General features: G+C 40.5%; 1 protein-coding gene and 1 long non-coding RNA gene across 9 annotated transcripts in view; one reads left to right on the top strand and one right to left on the bottom strand.

Annotated features, from left to right (window-relative positions):
- Positions 1-893: 893 nt before the first annotated feature.
- Positions 894-24,459, bottom strand: part of etv1 (ETS variant transcription factor 1) — a 25,520-nt gene continuing 1,954 nt past the window's right edge. For 2 of the 8 annotated variants that reach the window (XM_031279530.1, XM_031279531.1), the window contains 12 exons: positions 24,261-24,351; positions 23,885-23,932; positions 23,132-23,222; positions 19,130-19,183; positions 13,406-13,535; positions 11,059-11,247; positions 9,738-9,985; positions 7,036-7,107; positions 6,870-6,938; positions 6,595-6,764; positions 4,819-4,920; positions 894-2,396 (listed from right to left, as the gene is read on the bottom strand). In XM_031279530.1, the coding sequence (XP_031135390.1) occupies positions 2,175-2,396; positions 4,819-4,920; positions 6,595-6,764; positions 6,870-6,938; positions 7,036-7,107; positions 9,738-9,985; positions 11,059-11,247; positions 13,406-13,535; positions 19,130-19,183; positions 23,132-23,192 (1,317 nt within the window). In that variant the 5' untranslated portion in view covers positions 23,193-23,222; positions 23,885-23,932; positions 24,261-24,351 and the 3' untranslated portion in view covers positions 894-2,174. Of the gene's footprint in view, positions 2,397-4,818; positions 4,921-6,594; positions 6,765-6,869; positions 6,939-7,035; positions 7,108-9,737; positions 9,986-11,058; positions 11,248-13,405; positions 13,536-19,129; positions 19,184-23,131; positions 23,770-23,884; positions 23,933-24,260; positions 24,352-24,459 lie in introns of those variants that run through there. The other 6 variants (XM_031279527.1, XM_036006493.1, XM_031279526.1 and 3 more) reach the window with 5 other exon arrangements.
- LOC116036090 lies at positions 3,328-20,128 on the top strand. The gene is made up of 4 exons (XR_004101532.1): positions 3,328-3,465; positions 5,186-5,190; positions 11,675-11,680; positions 20,118-20,128. It is a non-coding gene; the product is annotated as an uncharacterized LOC116036090 (long non-coding RNA).

Raw genomic sequence — 24,459 nt, 5'->3', positions numbered from 1 at the left:
ATTAAGGCAAGTAGTGCTTTTTCATTACTTACACATCCGTTTTCATTTTTTCCATCAGTGGAAGCAATTAAACAATGCTTCCTTAAATTAGTCATTGATTTTTTTAGCAATAGTGACACTTTGCAGAAGGAAATAATAACTTTAAAGGGAGTGTTACGTTTTTTTTTTTCATTACTGCCAGTCTTGTAAGAGCAGAAACAATTCACCTACATGAAAAAGTGGTGTCTTAAATTAGCCATTGATTTTTCCTCAGGTGTCACTTTGGTTAAATGCTTTGTGGTTGGGAGTTTTCTCTCCAACCTGGAAATTGACAAGAGTCCATAATCTATTAGTCTTACACACACACACACACACACACACACACACACACACACACACACACACTCCACGTACAGTATATAAATGTATGACCTAAAACTCTTTTCAGCCAAGAACGAAGTGATAAACGTAAAGTTTGAGTGTTAATATCACCTCAGAATTGCAATAGATGACACTGGCAAGACATGAAATACTACAGTTCTTAACAACAAAACCTTTATGTAATGATTAAATACGTAAAACATCTGAAAAGTGGCGATAACTGTTTTTCAGAGCTATTTTATTACAGAAGTTTGTCCTATTGCCGATCCCGTCCCAAACATGTGAACGTCGAGAAACAAAACTCAGACCAGATTCTTTTTTAATGCTCAATTTGAACAAAAAAAAAACAAATAAAAAAAAAAAAAAAAAAAAAAAAAGAAATCCAGAATAGCAGGTCGTAACTGCCGCATTTGTTTTCTTTCTTTTTTCTTGAGACTAGAAAATACACTTACAACTTGAAGCAGCAACAAAATGTGCATTTACCTGATTATACAATGGAACATAATCTTTGTTATAACATGAATGTTTTTTTTAATCACATTATAAAACTCTAAATATTTTTTTTATTTTTTATTTTACCAAAAAAAGCAACCCCATCAATGGCAAAGCAAAATGTACACCTTGTGTTGACCTGGAACAAAACAGAGATTAGAAGATCAGTGAAGTGTTTGACTTTACTTTTTTTTTAAGCTTTTTTATTGTTTAAGCCAATAACATGTCTTTATTTTTATTTTTGGGGATGCAAATAATATTCTGAATGTGTTGATTGATTGGTTGCTGTGTCCACTTTAACTGTACATACACGTTCACCTGTTATTCATTGAAAAACACCTGAATGAGGAAGGAATGACTGCTGCTTTGATGCGTTTCAGAATACAAAGGAAAACTGCTGTTTACAGTGGATGAGTTATTTTACAGCGGCCTGCAGCTTTTATTGATTATCCTAAACACAGGTCGTATTTTCATCTGCACAACTCGAGGTGCATCCTTGTGTCTTTACTTTACTTTACTAACCCACAAGGTTTTTCAGCCGTTGAGAGAATGATCCACGGGTTTATGTCATTACAGCAAAAACAGCTACATGATGAGATCTACAGTTTGATTGGACGAGGGGCAGAGATCAAGAGGTGTTGTGATCAAACTGGCAGCGAGGCAGTTCTCACTGATGGTCGCTAAATGTCTCTTTTATTATCACATTACTTTTTCCCAAGTCTATAATCATGTCACTTCACCTTAAAAAGCATTGTTACAATACGTTGCCAGTATTCACTTTAAATGAGCGTGGAAAGTACAGGATGGCAGTTTTGAGGGACAAACCAGTCGAAACAGAAGCGATTATCCTTCGATTTCGCTGCACGTGTGTAGATGAGTTTCTTTTGCATGAAGTCTTAGATTCAGTCCTTGGGTGACCATGAGTTAGCCGTTGAGTCCTGTCTCACCAGGGCGCCACATGCTCAAAATCATGACAATAAAAAAAACATAATGATTCCCACATTAATGTACAAACATAAACAATGGTAAAAAGCCAACCACATAGCTAGCCCCTGGCAGGTTAACACCGCACTTCCTGTCCATAAAGTGCACTCTCCATCCCGCTGTTCGGCTTGAATGTCAGAAAGAGCAAAAAAAAAGAGAGAAGGGAAGCTCCGCTGCATGTGTGTGTTCAGTCTTATTCCCGGAGCGGCTGTGAATTAGAGGACATGACAGTCTCAGGTGTGTAGACGGCAGAGGCGGGAGAGGGTAGAGTGGAGGGGTGTGTGTGTGTGTGTGTGTGTGTGTGTGTGTGTGTGTGTGTGTGTTTGAGTGGGCTGATGTTAATAAACATAGCCCTCGCTGTAGGGGTGCGGCGGGCAGTAGGGCCCCTCCTGTACGTAGGCCATGTTTTCGTCAAAGTGCGACAGCGGCACCGTGTCCTCCTCGTTGATCTGGCGCTCCATGTCCGTCTTCAGCACCGGCCGCTGATTGTCGGGAAACGCCATGGAGAACAAGGCCTCGGGGTCGCACACAAACTTGTAGACGTATCTCTCGCCGGCCACCTGGACGGAAACGGACAGGACGAGGTGGGAAAAATAAATGAGACATTTTGGTTCGGACTTTTCTAACTTTGAGAACGCACACACAGCGAGGTGAGGAGCCAATCAAACTGAAAGCACGACAAATCACCCTGGATACCAAGAATATATCATCATCTTTTTCTTAAAAATTACTATTTATAAAATACCCTTAGTCTTAGTGGATAAAAAAATGGCCAAGAGAAAGGAAGAAAAATATAAATGCAATCTTTTCTGACTAACTACAATCGTTCATCTGAACCTATCAGTGGGTAAAAAGGTTGAATATACATTTGTCAAAACAAGGCGACAAATTCTCTCTTTTTTTAACCCAAGTTTTCAAAATATCACTCAAATCTTTTCTATCTTCCATCTCTTAATATTCATGGGCTAATTTCTAAGTCAACCTACAAAAAAAGAGTGTACTCTGCCTCAGACACCCTGATGAAGGTAAAATAGTTTACGTGAGGTGACCAAAGCATGGTGGTTTGGTCTCTTAGAGGCAGACATAATCTCATTGGGCAGATTTCTTTCTTTTTAAGAGTTCCTTCTTTCAAGAAATTCCATTTAAGTTTGCCTGTTTGCTAAATAACTCTTTAGCTCCACACACTGAAGCCGCCTACACATGAAGTGATTTGCTCTCTGCGCACCACTAGGTAGGGTGCAGAGCAAAGCGCAGAGAGCACAGGTATTCGTCATAAAGGGTGGCAAGGAAGCTATTTCCCATTGCTAGGTAACGACAGCTGTTCAATGTTTCCTCTATGTTGATTTTGTAGTGGCGGCCCGCCATGGCAAAATTTCTGCCGCCACCGCACGGTAACAGAAATAGGGCAGACGCGGTTGCCTTTTAAATGATCCTGCCGACATAATGCATGGCTGCCGCTCACATTGCAATTTTCACAAGTAGAACTATTCAGAGGTTATTGGGCCCGTCCAGTTTAACTCCACATACTGTTGTGTTGATGTAGTTTATTGTCAAAACGTTCGCTTTCTTCCGAGTCGACTATTAAACGAACAGCACCACCAAAAACGTCACCGCGGTGACGTTCAACTTGTCAGTTCTGTCAGCTCATCGTCCTAATATCATACATCTGGAAAACGGTAAGTGAGTCAGTGTAATATTTCATTCTATACTTTGGGTGTTGGTTTCCCTATGAAGAATTTCTTGTAAAATTAATTTTGTAGACCTGTTGTAGATGTTAAGTGCCCTATAGTTCCTCAAAAAATACAGTTCAATCACAACTGAAAATATGCCTCATTGTGTGTGAACAGAGGTGAATAAATATATTTGTTTGTGTCGCAGCGAAGTGTCAGTTCCATTTCATACGTAAAACATTTGGGGGCGGGGCTGGGGGGGAATTGTTGTTCAGACAGACCTGCCCCCACTGCTAAAAAAAATCCTAAAGGAAACACATGCTGTTATCTCATTGGTTGCGCTTTCAAAAGGTCAGCGACAACTAGGTCAAAGTTGAAATAATTTGAACTTTGAGCACAGCGCAAAGCGGCAAATCCGAGCGGTAGCGCAGCGCATAATCGGGCGGCACCGCTCTCCCCGTAGGAAATCAATGAAATGGCCGGCACAAAGCGGTTTTCCCGCCTATCATGTGTAGGCGGCTTGAGGTTTAACATAATCAGTAACATCATCTGTGTCCCAAAAACACACTACATACTACCGCTAAGCAGGTTTGGAATACTTGGTGTGTTCACACTGGAAAAGTGACTAAATAAGGATTAAAAAATATGTTGTTGATGTGATCTATTCTCCCACAATGCATTGCAAAAAGGAAATGGAGGCGCTGCTCCCAGCTGGACAAAATGAAGACTGATTGTGTGTGGTGGTGAAACAGCTTCAGGAAGTTTTGGGAGAGTATTTTGCTGTCTCTTTGTTAAGTTTAACTGTCAGTGAAATTTTAAAGTTGCAGATTTATTGACGTCAGAATGGAAGTATTGTATCATTTCCTGTTCGTATAAAAAAGTATGTAGATTTTGTGCACTATGTGCACTAACTGCAAAAACAGTACACAACCAAGACCAGAAAAATATCTCCAATCATCCCAGAATGTCCATTACACAAAGGGGCTCTGAATAAGACATTTCTTTAACTATAAAGTGCACAGGAACAAGGTTTCAATGCCTTGATCTTCATGAGGTTCACCATTTTTGAGACGCTGCACCTCCTTCTACAGGCTACCTAGGGGAGGGGAATTAGCACATCCTCCTTTAACAAAGGTGGTATCAATCAAGCTCTTATTGTGTAAATGAACTCCGAACTTTCTTAATCTTAAAACGGTGAGTTTTTAAAGTTTTGAGCAAAGCTGAACAGAGATTTGGATCTCCTTTAATATTGTAGTTCTTTACATCTTGGTGTTGGTATGTATTCTATAAATCGATAGAAGATTTCTTTTACCTTTTGCATGATTCCCTTCTCGTAGTAGTAGCGCAACGATCGGCTGAGCTTGTCATAATTCATCGCTGGTCGATTCTTCTGTATCCCCCATCGACGTGCCACCTTTGTACCGCACAGATAAACAACACAAAGGCAGTCGGTAAACATGAACAGAGAAGCAGGAGGCCAAAATGCAGACGTGTCAAACACAAACACGCACGGTCGACCTGATTTCCTTGACAAACACCGTTGCGGCAGCTGAAATGTTAAAACAAACTTATTAATCCATATTATCCTAATAACGGTAATTAGAGTGTGTCCAGCCTGAGCAGACCTTACCGGGGATGTGTTCATTAGGAGCTTGTCACACACCCAGCGGAGGAGGCAGCAGATGTTACAGCACCTGTCTACCAGACCGCCCACCACCCGGCCTCGCAGTCCAAACCCACAGCCCCACAGTGCTCTCATCAGCTTCGCTTCTGCAGCTTTAACTCTTTCTCTCTCTTCCCTTTCTCGCTGTCTGCTTTTGTTCATCGTTCTCTGCTTTTCTAGGACCCTTTCACCCTAAAAAAAAAAAATCTGTGTTGGCATGCTACACCTGCCCGGTGAAAAGGCAGAAGCCGCTAGCTAACGTTTGTCTGCGGTGTCCCAAAGCAAGCGTTTGGGTTTGGTCACCTGATGGCATGAATGGGCCCCCCTGTTAGCTGCAGCTGGCCAGTGCCGCTAGACTCTGTCGGGCTGTGTGGACCGCTGCCAGGTACCCCTATATCTCCTCCGTTCTACACCCCCACCTCCCCTGCCTGCAACCTGCATCCTCCTCCATCCTCCCAGTGAGCAGCAGTGACTGAGCCCCACTGTGTGTGATGTGGGCGCACACAGACCCAGCCTCTGTTTCCATTTCAAAAGCCCCAACCGTCAACATGGGTTATATTTTTAGGAATACGTCCTGTGAAATATTTAGCAGGCCCTGGCCTTAAGGGTCAGTTGCTATGAATGTGGTTGAGTTTAAGGTAAATAAAAAAAAACTACTATGGCAGATCCAGGCCTGACTTTACCACTTTAAGAGCAGAGAACATTATTCATTCCTCTTCAAAAGTTGACCTTCGACATTGTCTTATTTTGCCGCAACCTGTTTTTTTTTTATTTTGCTAACATGCTGTATGCAAATTTGGCTGTGACACACTGGAAATACACATTTCCACCAGGCACAGATATGAATGTAACACACTGAACTAGAGCTGCAACTTATTTTCATCAATTCATCTGTTGATTATCTTACATTTAATCCATCAATATTTCAGTCTATAAAACGGTGAAAAATGGCCATCATGACTTCGGCCATTTTTCACCGTTTTGAGCTGAGGTCGACATCTTCAGATGGCTTTTTTAATCACGCCAACAGCTCAATACCTGAAGACATTCAGTTCACAGTGATTTAAAACTGAAAAAGCAGCAAATCTCACATTTTAATAAGCTGTAACAAGCAAATATTTGGCATACTTCTTTGAATAAATGATGAAATTGTTGCCAATTTTCCATCAATTGACTCAACGGACTAAACTGTCTGGGCAATGCAGTGAAGGATTCAAACGTGTGTTCGTCACAAACAATATGTATAGTGAAATATAATGTGGTGGTGAAAAATAAAAAAAATTAAAAGAATACGATTTTTATTGATTTCGTTTTTTTGCGTGTCCTTGGGTTACGTAAAAGGTGCTTAATATCAAATTGATTATTAATACTATAGAAATTCAATATAATAATAAAAAATAAAATGTAATAATGTTTTTCTCTCACCTCCTCTGGCTCGATGAGTTTGAACTCCATGCCGCGGCCGGTCCAGGCGATGAAGTGGGAGTTGGACGGGTCGTCCAGCAGAGCCACCAGGAACTGCCAGAGCTGCAGCGAGCCTCTGCGCTGATACGACGGGCCCTCGCGGTACAGGCCCGACTCCTGCTTGATGTCACCTAAGAGGTCACCAAACACACCATTACTGTATGGTGTTTCAACACAACTGAGCACCAAGCAGTTTTCAATTTTAAAAGCATTCAGTGCACTCGGGGAGAACTCACCTTCAACCTTTTCAGGCACCACGCAGGTATCATCGTAGAAATGCCTCGCCACTTTGTCAAACATACAACCTGGAAAAAGATTAGGAAAAAAAGGAGCGCTTGATATAATATTCAGCATAAATCCAAAGTGCACAATCACAACATTCACTCGTATCATCGTTGGTACCTTCAGTCCTGTTAGCGTGAGCCAGATAGCCGTCTTGCCGTAAGTAGACAGAATGGCAGCTAGGCACTTCTGCTGAAAGCCAGGCAAGAATGGGAGAGTGGGTGTTAAAGGGCCCGAAGGCAGCATTAAGAACACTATCTCAGTTATCTGAGAGCAGTCAAAGCCTGTTCACTCAATGCACCACTGGCTCTGATTAAAGAATCTGCCCCCCAGGAATGGCTCCCAGCCACAGGGGAGCTCACTATATCACCCTGCTAATACTCGCTCCCAGCGTCTCCACTCAGAGGAAGATTTACTACCGAATAAAAACACGCCGCTTGTGTGAAAACACAAGCGGACATGATGTAAGTTTTTTCATAATGCGAGGGGTCAACATGAAGCTTTTACACACTTCTCTGTTAGACCAAAACTACACGGACCTGAAGGCGTCTTTGACTTTTGTTTACTGGACATTGTGTCACTGCAGCATGTAAGCTAACAGTTGTTTTTTGATTTAAAGGCCCTGAAAACTTATTTTCTCAATCAGGTTCTCTGGATCTTACATTAACACACTATTTTCTGACAAAATGAAGACCGTTTTTGGTTGTTTCACATGAAAGATATCAGTTTTTTCTCTTTCTCAGAGCCCCTCCCACTGGTTTGGAGTGGGCGGGGCTCATTGGAAAAATATATCACATATATTCATTCAAAAACACTTTTTTTAGTGTTCAAGTCATAATAAGTAATACCAAAAGATGTTTTGTTTTACTTTGATTGTTGCTCATTCAGTTCTAATTATTTATCGTATTTATCAAAGCCACGTTTTCAGGGGCTTTAAAAGAAGACTTGCAAACTATTGGAGGTTCCTTTCTAATATGGATCTTGACTTATTAAACATATCTGTTTCTTTTTTCTTTCCTTCGTCAACATCATGGACTTTTAACAAGAGATCAAACTTTCACCTAGATTCCCTGATCTTTTGTAGAAATAAGCATGGTTCTGTATCGCTTTCAAACCAAAAATATCATCTTATTTGAAAGATTTTGTACCTAAAATCGTTTAACTACCCGTGTCTAATCACATCATTCTCTAAAAGAGAAGCCTGTATTCACCAGTTTGCTTTACAACACTGTCCAAATTGACTCATCCATTTACTGTAAATGTCCGAACCTCCCACATCACAGACATCACGGTTCATCATGGCTCATGATCAAAAAACAGCCAAACAGGTTACAAAGTGAATATTCAATAAACAGACTGAGGCCCTTCATTTAGGCCCATAAACATTTCTCTGAACTTCATCAAAGTAATGGGCTTGTAGAGGAAATTGCTGCTAATGAAATTACCAGCTCCCCTCCCATCCTTTCCAACAGGCCTGCTCCAGTCAACATGCTCCACTGTGACTGCTAATAAATTCACTCTGATGCTCCATCTTGGACATACAGGACAGCGCAGTAGTGGACACAAGACTTGGCCACTATAAACCAAAATATTCCTTCCCTCTCTGTTCATTTATAATCTTTATAATGTACTCTGGCCTTTCTGGTGTGTACTACTGGATGCTTGTAATGCCAATAAGCTAATAATTGAACTTTATGTTACTGCTGCACTTTTTGTACGGTAAGTCAGTGAAATGTTCATCTAACATCCTGACTAGTGTTCTATTGTCAGACAGTTAATCGATAACCATTTTCATCATTGGTTCACTGTTTAAACCAATTATCAAGCAAAAAATGACTTTTTAAATGTAAGCTTTTCTATATTTGTATATCATTATGAATTACATGTCTTTTGGTTTTAGACTGTTGGTCGGACAAAGACGAATGTTTTTGCCTTTTCAGACAAAATAATTGATTAAAAAAAAAATGAAATAATAGACAAATCATTAAGGAAAATGATTGTTAGTTGCAGCCATAATCTTGAGACTTGAGACTTCTGCTAATGGGCCACAACCTGGTAGCTACAGATAGTGAGTTTGTCAAGAAAAAAATGTTTTTTTTTTATCTAGAAGCCACATGGTCGTGAAACTCAATAAACACATCTATGGCAAAGTAAACTTGCAACCGGAGAGTGACACAAACAGTTTCTCGGCTTTTCTCCGACAGAAACTGCAGAGCTGCTATTAGGAAAGCAAAGGTCTGGCGTAAAAGAGACCTGAAAGAGGCCCACAGTGTTTTTCTAGAAGTCATCGCCATGGGAAGAAGCTACTTTTCTCCCTGACTGGTCACACAGACTCTCCTCCAGCTCGGCCTCTCCTGGGTCCACTCTGTCCGCCTTGTGAATGAACCCAGCAGTCGGGCGTATGTTCATTCATGTCCCGATGTAGCCTCAGGCTCCACAGAGGCAGAGGGCTGATGATTAGGTCCCTTTACTCCCTAACTAAAGGGAGTGGACAAGCGTGGGAGGGCGGATTTTGGATTGTGACCAGGCATAGCCCCCACTTCCCCCCCTTCCTCTTTTCTATTAGAGCACCACAGGAAATGGTGACCGGCACAGACACCCGGCCCAACCAGATCCCCTGCCCTAATAATGGGCAAACTCAATAAACGCCACCCCCTCCTCCCATGTCTTCTCCCATTCCTGAGATGATAACGCTCTGGCAGGAAAAAAAAGGCTGCTATCTCTTTATGACCCTTTCACTAACCAGAGTAGTTCAAGCACAACAGTACTATTTTTTTTTTAAATTATTATTATTATTATTATTTTTTTTATAAATCTCTTACCTGAGTCGTAGGTGAAGTCCCTCGGCTCCTGTTTGATCATCATGCCGGCGGGGTACGTGTGGGGTAGCGGCGCCCCCATCATGGCCGGGTGTTCGAACAGGGGGTCGGGATACTCCTGCTTGAAGCCCTGAGGAGGGAAGGGGATGTTGGGCTCTGACATCTGCCTGTGGTAGATGGGCCGGCTGTCCCGAGCCATGGTCGGCGGGGAGGGGAACGAGTGGCACGGCTCTGAGAGCTGACGTCGAAATCTGAGGAGAACCACAAAGTCAGTGGATTCATTACTAGACAGACACAAAGAGACATGGGCTTCATTTTGTTTACTTTTAACCTGTTTGCAGAAGAAATGAAGGCCAAGTTAGAAAAATATAATACATATCACATGACATTATTTAAGTTATCACATTTAAATAAGTCAATATGTAACGAAAATAATGTCAGCTGCTCAAAGGCTAGTTCCTAGCTTTCATTAAAGAATGAATGAATGGCTATGAGAGGTGGTTAAAAGCAGGGCTGCAACCAATTTTCTTGATTATTTGATGAATCTTTTGATCTATAAGTCAGAAAGTGCTCCTTGACATCTTCAAATTGTTTATTTGTCCAAAACCTCAAAATATTCACTTTCCTATCACATAAGCAGAAAATGTCGGCATTAAAAAGGTGCCACTACAGAATTTGAAATTTGACATGTGACTTTTATTATTAACCGATTATCATAATAGTTGCTGATTATTTTTCTGTCAATCGACTAACTGATTAAAGTTTTAGTTGAAAGCTTCGTTAGCTTAGATAATTGTGTTGAATACACTGCTTGCAAAGGTCAAGAATGAAAAGTAAAAAAAAAAGAAAAGAAAAAAAGAGAACAGAGAAACTAACATATGTAAAATGAATGGCCAAATATTAATCAGAAGTACCGCCCAGTCTTGTAAAATAAAATCTGGTTACAGCAAACTGGGGCTACAAACCTTACAGCCACTTCTACCACAGCACACCACAGTTGTACATCCTATAAACTTCAAGCAACAGTAAAAGAGCAGTCTATCCATTCTAAGTTATCTAAATAAGAAAGCTCCAGTAGCTTGCTGACACTCTAAGACAGTGGTATTGCCATTCATTTTCCAGCATATAGAGTTACATCTTTGTCATTCAGATTTAGCCGTTAGATAACATTTGCTGCAGTTTCTTGGCTCCTCCTACTAAACATTCTCTCGACCAATGAGATTCTACTGTGACTAAAACTCTACATCATAATATATTCAGTTCTGAGCTAAAAGCCCCAGATGTAAATAAGATGTAAATGTAAAAGGCTGCGGGGCTGCAGTACCTGTGGTCCATAGAGTAGGCGTTGTCAGGGAGCGGCTGCGAGGCCGGTATGTGGGCGTAGGTCCTGTCTGGTTTGGGTGTCGGGGCTGCCGTGGGTGAGGCATGATGGAGGGGGGACACAGGGGTGCTACAGGGGGGCGTCACTGGGCTGGAGGGCTTCATTCCTGCAGGCTGCTTCTGCTCATAGGCACTGTGGCAAACAGAAGACAAAAGTCACATATGCTTCGAGCACTGCCAGTGTTTGTTGGTTTGATTCTCTCTGCAGATGTCCATACTGAATATGTGAGCTCTCATGATGGTGGAGCATTTGTTAATTACACAATTCATCATGTGCTTACATGAGTTGAAATAAGGCTTTGTCCATACACTTATGCAGCAGATTCTGTTTTTGATATGCTTTAGGTGATGTAAATATGGAAGATACTACAGATGAAAAGTAAGATATTTGAGAAATGAAAGAACAAATAGAGAGGGAGTTTAAAAAAGATATTGCTTCTTTCATTGTTTTTGAGGCAATTGCATCTTATTTTGTTACTTTACAATACTTAAGGGCACCATGTCAGAGACACATATCTTTGAATTCTCAAACTGTCAAACAAAAGGCAGATAAATCTAAGTGAATGGTTAACATCATGTTAAATTTATTTTGAGTTTGGTAAAAATGTCCTATATTCTCCACATTATTTTAAACCTCTTTTGTTTGCCACACATTTGTTCTTCCACAGTGTCCATTTTAAATCAAATGTTAGCTCAGACGCATGCTGACTTGTTCCAATGGACATATTAAGGAACGTCACACCACCTCTTGGCATAGACTGTGGAGATTTTTATGTAAAGCAAGCTCTGCCAAATGTTGGATTTTGCATTTCTTGTCACCAGGTGAGCAAATGAATCACGAATATGATTCATCACTTGTGAAAGCATTTCTCTCTGCATACAAGGTCATTATACCAGCATGCAAGTAAAATGAATGTCATGTATTACAGATCAAATCAGTTCATTTGAAGCTAAAACAAAACACTCTACGTGTGGTACATCTAATTTGAAATGTTTAGGAAGTGTTTGAAAAGTCCTTTTGCGATAAAAAAAAACAAAAAAAAAACTAGGGCAGTCAAAAAATAACGCGTTAATTTCGATTAATTAATCTGAGAAAAAAATAACGCAGATTAATCCATTCCATATTGACGTTTAATCCGGAGCCGTTCTAGCCATAGAGCTCTATATATGTCTATGGTTCTAGCCACCATTGGACTGTAAAATGAAGGAGGGAGACGATAATGTGCTGCCTGGATCATTGATTGGAACATTTACTTATACAAATCTTCTTCCTGAATAGGGTTGGGTACCGAAATCTGGTGCCACTGATATGCCTGCACTTCTCTCTGATGCTCTGAAACAGACGATACAGGCAACAGAAACATCGCTGCACGTGACGCTAGTTAACACTATACTCAACAGCAGCTAACGTTAGCCTACCGCTAGCTAGTAGCTGGATTAAAAACGGTTAAAATGCTGACAGCTAACGCTAAACGGTGTAAAGTTTGTCTGTATTTCACTGTAGAGTATTCAACACCGGGATGTATGTAACAATCTGCAGCTGCCGACGTTGGAAAAACACAGATGGTGCGTTCAATGAAACTGGTAATTTACAGCCTCGTGGTGCATTCGAAGTTATTGTTAAATGTCCTTTCCCATCTGTTGGTTGTTTTTGTCGTTCAACAGCAATTTACTAGTGAAATAAGTTATTGTTATAGTTATTACATTATTATTAAATCATTTAATTTTGACCATATGGCCTTAGCAATAAACAAGTTCTTTAATGTCGCCAACTGTTGTTTAGTACCTTTCTTTTTTTTTCTGTTTCTTTAACTTTATTAGAAAGTATCGGTTCAGGCACCGTTAATTATGTATGCGATTAATTTAGATTAATTAATTACAGAGTCTGTAATTAATTCAATTACATTTTTTAATCGATTGACAGCCCTAAAAAAAACATTAATATAATATAGAACCGAACAATTGAAAATGAATAGAACAACAACGGAAGTTCAATATTCAACATGGCTAAAATAAACTGATGCTCAGTCAAAGTGTAAAATATAAAAAATGTCATCATTTTCAAGACCGGTGCACTATCTTAAATACTCAAATATATTTAGTTTTTGTACAAGTTTCGCCATTTTACAATAACGCTCTTGTTGCTGATTAAGAGCACAATGTGGAACCAAATAACAAATAGTGGCTGTACTTCTTTTTAATGTTGCCAATTTAAAATTGTCAAAGAGTTGTCTTTCAGGGGGATATTTAAAGTCTTCTGGAAGTATGTTTAGGTGCCATGCGGTGCCCACCTGACATTGTACGGGCACTTCTCTCCATACCGGAGTTTGAAGGGCCGTTCCTGACTACAGTTGGAGCTCAGCTCTGAACACGGGCTGTGCAGCTCCCTCTTGATCTTCAGCTGCAGTCCGTGGAAAGCCACTACACACCAGGAGAAAGGGAGAAAAATGGAGAAAAACTAATTCAGATACTGAATGACAATAAACCACCTCCCTATCAAAGAGCAACTTGTTACTGTAAGGTATCAAATAATGGGGGTTTTGAGAGCAGGTGCAAATTATATTTTGTAATGAAGGTGCAGATGAGTTTTTTTTTTTTTCAGTGCTCAGTTTTTAAGTTTTTAAGCAGAATATTATTTTAGGCAGGGTAAATAAGCCCCTGAAAAAGCATTTATACTATCATTGGACTGAAATTCACTCAAATAACTTTATTCATTTTTAACTTTTAGAATTAGCAGCCGTTTATGGCAGGTTGAGCCACCACCTCTATCCTCATTTACGTCACATCCTGCAAATCATTTATAAAAAAAAACATTACTAAAAACAATCAAATTAATACATTTTGCTTTTGGTTTAAATCACTAGCTTTATGTACCTGTAGTGGATGATGTGACAGTCCATTAGACAGTATTTCACAAACGGACAAAGCTGTCCAACCCTTCTTCTGTGTACTACAGTATGGGCCACATGCAGTAGCTTTCCCCACATTGGAAAACAGCCGTATCGCAGTACAGATATATCAGGCCAATACCAGGCCATCACTGATTAAGAGAATTCATGATAGATAAGGCTTTTCAAAGCATCCGTCCACCAACAGATTTGACATCTCTTTGACATCACTTACACAAACAACTCACTTCAAATCTCATTTGTTCGTCTTTTTCCTGACATGGACTCTGTTAGTGAAATATGACAATCATAAAACTGGGTGTGCGGTGCGCTGCTATAAATGCTTTATCTGCTTTCAGCTGGCTGTCAATACGTTCCAGACGACAACAAAAGGGCTCATTGATCTGAAGGGGGTGGGGGGGGTCTGCGCTCTCTACCTATGGCCCCACAGTGAGCCTGGTGCATCTGAGAGGCTGTTAAGTGCCTGATCAGTCCTGATTAACATGCCATCATCTCAAGTCATGATCAACGCTAATCCAATTGGCTGCGCTTCTGACGAAAACCCAGTTAGTCAGAATGAAGTCAGGCTCGGGTTGCCCCGCCGATCGCCATCTCACCGCGACTGCACACAAAGCAGCGGTGAGGCCGCCCCACAGCATCCCACAGTTGAGGGGAATGATTTTTGACCTACGTTTTCAGGCTAAGAGACGGCCCGAGTTAAAACAAAACAACCTGAAATTATGAATGGGAAAAGGAAATCCATCAACTCCTGGTTCAACGAAAGCACAAACATCTAGACATTTGATGACCCAAAAGACTCAAATCTGTGGTTTGGGAGTATTTTTCTTTTAAATACACCTAGAGGCCCGACGGTCTCTACGGCTGCAAGGAGATGAGGGAGGAGGATGTTTTGGGGAGTTTTTCCTTGGCTGACTGACAGCTGCCGTACGAGCAGGGGTCGATCTGCCAACACCCCCATCTGACGCACAGCCGAGCCCCTGGGGGACGGGCCACACGGGCCCGGCATGACAAAGCCCCGGGGTTGTTCGCAGCCCTCGCTGGGGGCCTGACCTTTCCGGGTCATCGATCGCAGGTCAAAGAGACACTTCCTGAGGGGAGACCTTTGACGACGCTGGCATGGCAGAGTCTCGTTAACGGCTTGCAGAGTCAAAACAATATCTTAGTTTTGAAAGTCGAAATCACAATCAGTGTCACTATATTCACCTACTACAATAAACATCCATTTGTTTTGTTTTCTGAGTTCAGGACAACTCCCCCTAGCTTCTGGCTTGCAGATCACCTCATGCTAGACTACATTTATTTTCTTCGTTCAACACTCAAGCCACATCACTTCATTCAATTTACACCTGTCCATAAAAATGCTGCGTTCAACTTTATGCGTCACATCAGTTATTAACAATAGCTCTGTGTGTGCTGCAGCAAAGGGCCTTAAATTAGAAATGGAAATGTCACTATAGATTTCGTCAGTGGGGTGCCAAGGTACACAAATCAATAGCGAGGGTATTGCCTCTGACTAAAACAGAGACTTCCTTTTTAGTCCAGAATGTCATGCCCATCACTGCTTGATTGCTCTCATTATCTACATATTGATTAACCAAGATGGTAGGGTGTTTAAAAGTAGAGGCAGTTAAAACAATTACTGGGTCTATTTTGAATGCAAATGTTTTTTTTTTGCTTTTGTTTCTTCTGTGCCATTAACTCAAATATTCTGCAATTTTCTTTGGTCTTTGGAGTAAAGATTTAATAAAAATCTGAAAAACAATTCTTTGTTTTAGCTTTGTCATACATGTAAGGAAAGATTTAGGGTCCAAGATTTGTTTAATCTTCTAACATTTGCTTACAAAACTTAGTTCTAATAATTTGATTTTAACTGCCATTTTTCTGGCAATCCTTTTGGTACATTTATCAAAGAACTCTTGGCCCCAAACGTTGTGTATTCTCAGGTACAAATGGTGTGTTTTGGCAGAACCAGAGTCTATGTTTGCCAGATATTTCTCCAGTCCATTCATAAAAAAATACAGGTCTTTTGGCAACAGCGAAAAAACCTTCCATTCCATTTTCACCTACTGTAGGTGCTCGCCTTTGCTGTTAAATGATGGAGGCTCAGATCTGCTGGTAACGTGTGGCCTCATTTTACACCTCCTCTACTCCTTCGTTCCCTGCTAAGTTATGCTAATGGTAAGCATCTGTGTTGGAGTTTGAGACAAAGAAAATGTTCCTTCTCCTCTTTCAGCCTGAGGACACTTTCGCTTCGAGGTTGCTCACATGCTGCTTCTGTGCTGCACGGATGGAGAGTGCGAAGTCGACATTGAGACAAACTGCCATAGCTTCTTGAGAGGTGATAAATCTGAGGCCATGAAAATATAAAATAACACTCAGGGTAAGGAATTTCCAACCTGCCTTTCTGATACAATCTTTGAACCTACGGAATTCCTCAACACTTTCTCCCTGTCTCCTTCAATTTTTTTTCTTCTGTTTCCACCTTTTATTCTCATTCTAGTCAACTGAACAGTGTATAAAAAATGTAAAAATACTGTTGCTTTACTATTTCTTTTAATTTCATTGAAGCAGACGTGAAACTACTAGTGTAAAAATCAATTTACGGAAAAATAAAAAGCAGCTTATTCAAAATGGAGTAAGTAAACAAATATAGTACAAATAGACAAGAGAGAATTAGGGCAAACATTCGGATTCAGTTTCCTAAAAATTAGATTCTGCAATTCATTAACTCCTGTCAGAAGTTTTTACCATAAAAACATAATATGGTTGGTACACTAGTTGTTTATTTTGCTAATGCTACCAATTAGCTAGCTGAGATAGAAAACTAGCTGACAAACAATCAGGCTAACAACTTTCTGGCTAATGCTAACTATGCTACTATCACAGACATTTTTCAGCATTTACAATTAACACTAGTCTTTCATTGCCAGACCTGCTGTATCAGGGTCAGGCTGCACGAGTTAACATTCTGGAATAGGGGCAAACTGCATGCTAGTTTGCGTCCGTTTCCTGTTTGTCTTTTGATGAGATTTGTTGACAATAAGGAGAATATAGTATATTGCCAGGCTTATCCTGTACACATCAAAGCTGCTTTGTTGCAGTAATGAGATTCCCTACAGGTAATTACTTCCAACCGTACTTGCTGTCTCTCCTTAATCTTACACCTTCTAGCTATATCTCTTTCCATCTTCATCTCTGTCTCTACCTCACAGTCCGCCACTCCATCTCTCGGCTCGGTGAAACCCATATGGGAGAGCTGCCGGCTGGGATGCCTGCTCGAGCGCCCAACCACGGTGCCCTCACCCTCCCGCCATCTGTTAGTGCCTCTCCAGTCTGCTGCTGGTTTGCCAACAGGACAATTCAGATGGTCAGCAGTCTCCTGCCACCGTGGCCACCCACCCTGGCTACCTCTGAAGGACAACGGGACAGTCTCGGTGACCTCTGGTTCTCTCTACTGTACACCACGCCGCTCCTCCATCTTGGATTTTAGGGTAAGCTTATTCACACCCAAAGGTCAGGTTTCTTAGTTTACTGTTGTGGTTAAAATACAAAACCAAGCCAGATGAATGGAAAGGATTTGGGAGGGCAAAATATTTCAAGGACATAAAGGAGGATGAGGATTAATTGTGTCATTCTATGGAGCAAAAATAGCGCTAAATAAATAAATTCATTAGGAATATTCAACAAAATCCGGGTAAGACGTTTGAAGGCGTGCATAAAGTCTGTATCACAGGTGCAAGACTTTTCTTGTGTTTAAAGTGTTTAAAAAGACAATACTGTTCACGTCAGTCTGAGAATTGTTGTTAAAAAGAGAGAGAGAGAAAGCATAGAACCCCCCCCTCTGGTTTTTAATCTACTCTAGGCAACAAACAGGAACCTGCTGAGGATCTTGGGCTGTGATCTGGCTCACAAGGGGTTAGAAGGTCTGTGATCTAGCTTAATGTCAGACCCATTCCTGCTTAATCAAATGTTTTCAAAATCTTACGATCTACTGTAAAACTAAAAGGTCGGCGATGCAAATACCATATGTTTCTCTTTGTTCTAGTTCCTCACTTCTGCATTTTGTCCAACTTTGTTTCCAGGTTAAAGAGTGTTGAGGACATAGGGAAGACTTGTTTTGTGTCTTTTCTCACAGTTTCATGGGCGTTTTGGCTCATCTGAAAGACATGTGCTCGCTCCGGGTCCCACTGAGCTCCACTCACTCCATTTCTGTCCCCACCTTGGCACTACTTCCACTAAAAGTGGGCCGTGCCAAGTCACCAGTCACCGTGTGCAATCACCAAGCACAACCAGGTAAAGAACGACTAACTACCTCATTCTTTATCACTGCGAGTGTAAAATCTGGCCATATATGTTTATATTTTTTTTATCAAACTCTTAGGGAGTATTCTTAGAAACTGTGTTTGTTATATTTCAGGAAAAAAATAGAGAAAGGAGGAAATAAAAGTATCATGCTGTATACCAGGAGGCCAAACAAGCCTTCAACTGAAAAGGATACATGTTGTATTTACTAATATTAAACTGCTGGATTTAGAAAATCTAACCACGCTGGATGGTTTGCACAAAAAGCACTTTGAGGAAAGGTCATGTAGCAGCACGGTTTTATTCTAAAAAAAATTCAAAACAGCCATCAATTGACAGCGGTTTGTCCTACCTGGAGTTAAAAATATCACTTCAACCCCCTAAAAAAAAATCTACCACAATATTCTGATGTTTATGCAAATAAATAACAGTGCAATAATATCTCAGCAGTGGTGAGAGGTACATGGGCAACAGAGGTAACGGAGAGACAGATATATATATATATATATATTGAGAGAGAGGGAGAGAGAGAGGGAGACACCCCCCCTACCCATGCACCTGTCTGCAGACCTGCAAGACTCCTGCAGCTCTCCAGAAAGCACTTGTGCGAGCAAAGGTGAGGTTACCGAGAGACACGGAAAAACACACACCACCACATGCACTCTCCCCGAGTACAAACACACCAGTCGAGTGAAAAAAACAAAAAAAAAACACTACAGATGTTCACACGCATACAAGCACACGAGCTCTAACGCATGCACACAAACACACAGAGACACAAAAGCGACGTGGTCTCTTACTCACAGTTTTCAGTCTGGAAGTCTGGAACAAACTGCTCGTCATTGTCGGGAACTTGAGCTAAAGACACGAGCAGAGAAGAAGAAAGGGAATGATTGTTTCTGATGTTGATGGACAACGCAGCATTGATCACAGCTCTGTACAGCCCAATACCCTCCTCCTGGGATAGTAGGTTGGCTTATCCCAGTATTGTTTGCCTCTGCTGTCGGTTAAAGAACACAGCTGCGGAAAATATGTTCTACAGGAAATCAGGGCAAGGAGTACTTTTTTTTTTCTTGGCGCCCATGTTTTCTTTATTTAAAAAAAAAAAAAGTACGATAAGGTTTTATATGCTTCAACAGCCTCTGGGTCGTGACAGAATAATCTTTATCTGATGAAGTAATTTGTGTCTATTATTAAATCCTAGAAGTCTTATTTTTGTCAAAGTGAAAAATACAATTATGCTTTTTCCTTTCAGAAAAAAAAAATCACTTTAACAAAAAATCATGAATCAAATGAGATTTTACCAGCCAAAACCATCGCAAAAGTCAATCACAAAGCCCGTTCAGTAGTAATTCTGGTGCTTTCGTATCGTGTTACACAACCTTCATCCGCAGAGGAAGACTGTCCAGTTGTAATTGTTCTAACTGACTTTTTTCTGAACACTTTTAGGGCTTCTCGTCAATGCTGGCTTAACATTGTATTAAATTAAATCTCAAAGAATATTTCTTTATTCTATTGCAACAATCTGCCTTAATGGTCTTGTATCAACACACAGACACTCTCAATCTAAATTGTTGTTTAAAACAGGTTGATTCTTATTGAAAATTAGACACCAGATTCAGATTTTCTCTCTTATTTTTTAATAAAATTAGACTTCTATGGCTTGATATTAGAAAACAATGACCTGTGAGCAACCAGGAAATACACCAAAATTACAGATCTGACAATATCAACGTACAAAATAACCTTGAAATGTTATGAACAATATGTTTTACATGATTTACAAAAGAAGTTGTACAATTAACCATATTTTCCAACAAACTCCAGGCCGCGAGGGATTTCACATTTTGCTTTAGTCGACCATCTACTTCCTAAATCCACTTCCTGAGGTCGCCTTGTCCATTGACTGCTCCGCAGCCTCGGCTCTCACTCCTTGCCAGCAGCCAAACACCCATTGTTAACAGTATCTAATTGGCTTCTTCCCTACTGGTGAATCCACCTGTACCTACTGAGTTAGGTCTGTTCCAGACCTTCCAATGCTTCACCTGCGCTTCAAACGCCCCTGCACTCAGGCTAATGCTAAAATAATGAAGCCTGCTCCGCTCAGGCTCCAATTAAGCATGCACATATTTATATCACACATATTTACACTCAGTGACAGTTCTCCATGTCCCTCAAGTTCGTCCCTCTCTCTGGTCGAAAGGCAAAAGGAGATTTAAATGTGTCATTAGCACGTCTATTTATACACACAATGAGGTGGATCCTCATTATCACAGGTTTAGTAGCATGTTTCGACATGTCGAAAGATCTTGAAAAAAATCCCTGATTTTCCATTTTTGTCACTCTTGATATGATTAGGGATGGGTTTTTGTCTTGCCAGAGGTGTGAATTAAAGAGAGAGTAAACAATCAACAGATCAAGAGGCGAAATTGCTCCATATTTTTCCAACAATGTCAAGCGGGTAAAGTTATCAACAGTCTATCGTTTGCAATTCTTTTAAATACAACTCGCATTTTAGCCTGGTTGAATTCCTGTTTTGGAAAACAACTCTGTTGTTTTACTCCACTTTGTTGTATGCTTTCTTAAAGGGCTATGACGTGAACATTTGAATAATATATTAACCGAAAAACAGATATAAAGACCTATGAAAGACCGTACATTATAAATCATACTCATACTTCTAAAAGCCTCAATGCTTTGACTTTTAATCTTTTTTTTCCCTTTTCTCTTCAGTAGGCAAAACCACAACATCCAAATCTGCCAAACACAAAAATGAAAAATATGGAAACAAGGGTGGAACCCAGAAAACAGCTCCCGTCTCATGATTACAACACAAACAAACTTCACAGAACCTAACTTGGAAAGGGACAAAGAGAGACGAGATGAGACACAAAAGACAAAAAAAAGAAGAAGAAGGCAGCAGTGTTCCTGTGTCCAAAAAGGACGAACAGGATGGATGAGTCACCGGCCTAAGTCTGTGAATGAGCCAGCTGATCTCTGCAACAAACTCCTGGAGAGAAGGGCAGAGCTGGAAATCTGCCGTCATTCACAAAACAGAACAAAAAAGAGAGGGAAAAGTACAGAAGGGAGGAAAATGATCAAGGATAAAAACGGGAGAAGCAAGAGAGAATATCGGAGGCGTTCCATAAATCTCACACAGCTGTGTGTGCGAGGTTGAGTTTCAAACAAATCTAACATTTTGCCTGCGCTGATTCCAAAGACAAATTATGCTGTCAGCACCAGAGACATCACTGCGTAAGCAAAAGTAGAGAAATTTCTAAAGAATGAGACTTTTTTTTCTCCTGGCACGAAAAGGGAAGTCTAAAAAAAAAACTTGGGTGGAGGTGGAGGGCAGAAGTGGTTTGTGGGGGTCAAACATACGGCTGTCAGCTGACGAACACCCTTAACCTCTCGGTCTTTGAGTCGGAAATTCAGTCCGTCTCTCCTAATTCCTCCTCTTGTTCCAATTACCTGAACTAATAAATCTTAGAAATGGGAAGGTATTCCTTTTCATCTTAATGGACAGGAAGTCATTCATTAAATCTACAATCTTGAAGCGTCCATCATCACATTGATCCATGACAGGCAGAACTGTAATCTTTAACAGTAATACCTCTTATCAGCCGCCCTCTCTTTTCTCACTTTGGATACTGAAATATTAAAATCGTGTCTTATTCTTTTTACACGCCCTGCGGTGTGCGCGCGCCGCCTCATAATCTAACTGCTGCTCAGATTCGGCTCAACTACTCCAATATCTGTTTCAAAGCATACTTTCCATTTTTTAAAAGCTTTGGATTGCACTGCGAGCATTTTCAAATGTGTTAAAGAATAGATGGAGCCTATAAATGATTGAGAGTCTTATTCACCTGTGTGAAGGTACAAGCTAAAATTTCTTTAGACACCTTTCTAGGGGATGTATTACGACTCAATCCTTATTTAAATTTTTTTTTAAAAGTATTGAAGATGATTCAATTATACTGTTCACTTAAGGGTTCTACTTTACAACTAGAATTATGGCTTTACACCCTGAGCACTGACTATGTGTTAAAACAGATACTGGCCTTTTAGAGGTTGGCATTTTATTGCTGCAATGCTATGGCTGAAAAACTAGAATCACTAATTCTAAATGACTATTTACACAAATAAAACAGTATAATATAAACAAAGGCTCATATTTGTGCCTTTTTACAGTAGATGTCGATCTAATCTCATAATTTCTAATTATCCAAATTTCAATTAAAGGACTCAAAAATAAGCCAAACATTAATTTTACACATTAAAACTGATTTTTCAAAAGCATTTTTCACTTGAACTTAAAACATATTTTTAACATTTAGTATTTAATAGTTAGATCATTTAATTCTTATAACGCTGTATGTTCACAGCAGTACAATGTAAAAAAATAATTATTGTGTTACTACTGTAAATTACAAAAAAAACCCATAATTTTTACACCAGTGCTTTGGTTGGCAGAGGAAATTCTGGTTTTACTTTTCCGATTTTTATACATGCAAAAACTAGTTTAAAATCACCTTTTACAAGCAATTATGTGTTTTCACACTATACAACTTTACAATCTGTCTGAATTTCAAATCAAAAACTACTTCCAATAACGCTGAAAACGTTCTACTTTTCACTGTAAAATTGCACTCTACTGACAAACTTTCAAGGTTACATGCAATATTCAAAGCGAGTTGCATCTTAGTGAGATGCAAATACAAAAGTCAGGCAAAGAAGAGTGGAACATGCACATGCACATCAAAGCAATTCAAAGTTAAAATAAGATGAACAATATTCACCACTAACCAAAACTTCGGTGCTGCAGACACGGTGGAAAGAGGACACTCGCACTTAAATCCTGAAGCATCACGTCTCAGTTAGACCACAATGAGCAAGTCTTGCCATTAGAGAAAAAAATATATAAAAAAAGCAAAGAAATGGATAAATATTTTTTTTTTAAATCAATCGTCGCTTTGAGAGACTGATTCTGGTGTTTGAAAAAGTCTGCGATTATAAGAAAAATTATAGATCCATTCTTTTTTTTTGCCACCAAGAAATGAAATTGAAGAAGACAAGGTGATGGTACAGCTGGAGAAGATAGAGAGGTGTGCTGAGAGGAAGCAATGAGAGAGAGAGAGAGAGAGAGAGAGAGAGAGAGAGAGAGAGAGAGAGAGAGAGAGAGCAGATGAGAGAGAGAGAGAGAGAGAGAGAGAGAGCTGGTTACAGCAGAGCTCTGGTGGAGGTGGAGGTGGTGGCGGCTGCTGGCGTGCAGCGTGTTAGCTCCTGCCAAAAGCAGAAGAGACAGTGAGCGTCGGAGAGCCTTCTCCTGGTAATTTGTGATGACACTCTCTGGGTAGAGCCTCCTCTGTCTCCCTCAAGACCCCTCGCTCACAGTCTCTAATGTATGCATGACACACAAGGTGCCTCTTCCACACAGGCTTTTAATTGGACTGCGACGCTAGGCTTGTAACTCCAGGCAGCTTTTTTCTCCCCCCTCACAACCTATTCATTTTTTACCCATCTCTCCTCCTTTCTTTGCCCGAGATTTAAAACACTCACCTTCTGCCAGCCAAGTCTCCTGCAGCTGACTGAGGTCCTGGAAGAGCTCTGAAAGGGGGGAACCGAAGCAGAGAACAGGGCTTGAAGGCGGTTAAAAAACACAGCCAAAGCCCTGGAGGAGCATCAGAAACAAATGACTTCATTACGGCGGGACTGATATGTCGTTAGAGCCATTGGAGCTCAGTGGGCACGTGTGCAGCTAATAACAAGTCAATTTGTGTCTCTGACCACTGACAGAGGCTTGTGAGAATCATCACAGGCCGCTGTGTTGTAATTGAGATTCTGTAGTTAGCAGCGCAGGTGGCCACAAACCAATTGAATTTTGCTAAATGTTTAGGAGCCGTGAAATTAACTTCTCCCTCTGCCCTCTGCCTACCTTCAGTGTCCAGAGCCAGGTCGGACTTAATGAATTTTCTCTTTCTGTCATTTGCTGGCCTCTCGCAGCTCGTTGTCTTTTCTTGTGGCTTCTGCACAAAAAGAAAAGAAAAAGAGGACATAAATCAATTCATTGTTTTCCTCATTGGAGCAGTGATTCTGTTGTTGGCTGCAGCACACGTGCAACTAAAAAGAGCTCA

Source organism: Sander lucioperca, chromosome 10 (genome assembly GCF_008315115.2).
Source record: "Sander lucioperca isolate FBNREF2018 chromosome 10, SLUC_FBN_1.2, whole genome shotgun sequence".
NCBI lineage: Eukaryota > Metazoa > Chordata > Actinopteri > Perciformes > Percidae > Sander > Sander lucioperca.
Note: the sequence above shows the minus strand (reverse complement) of the source record. Positions and strands in the feature narration are given on the sequence as shown.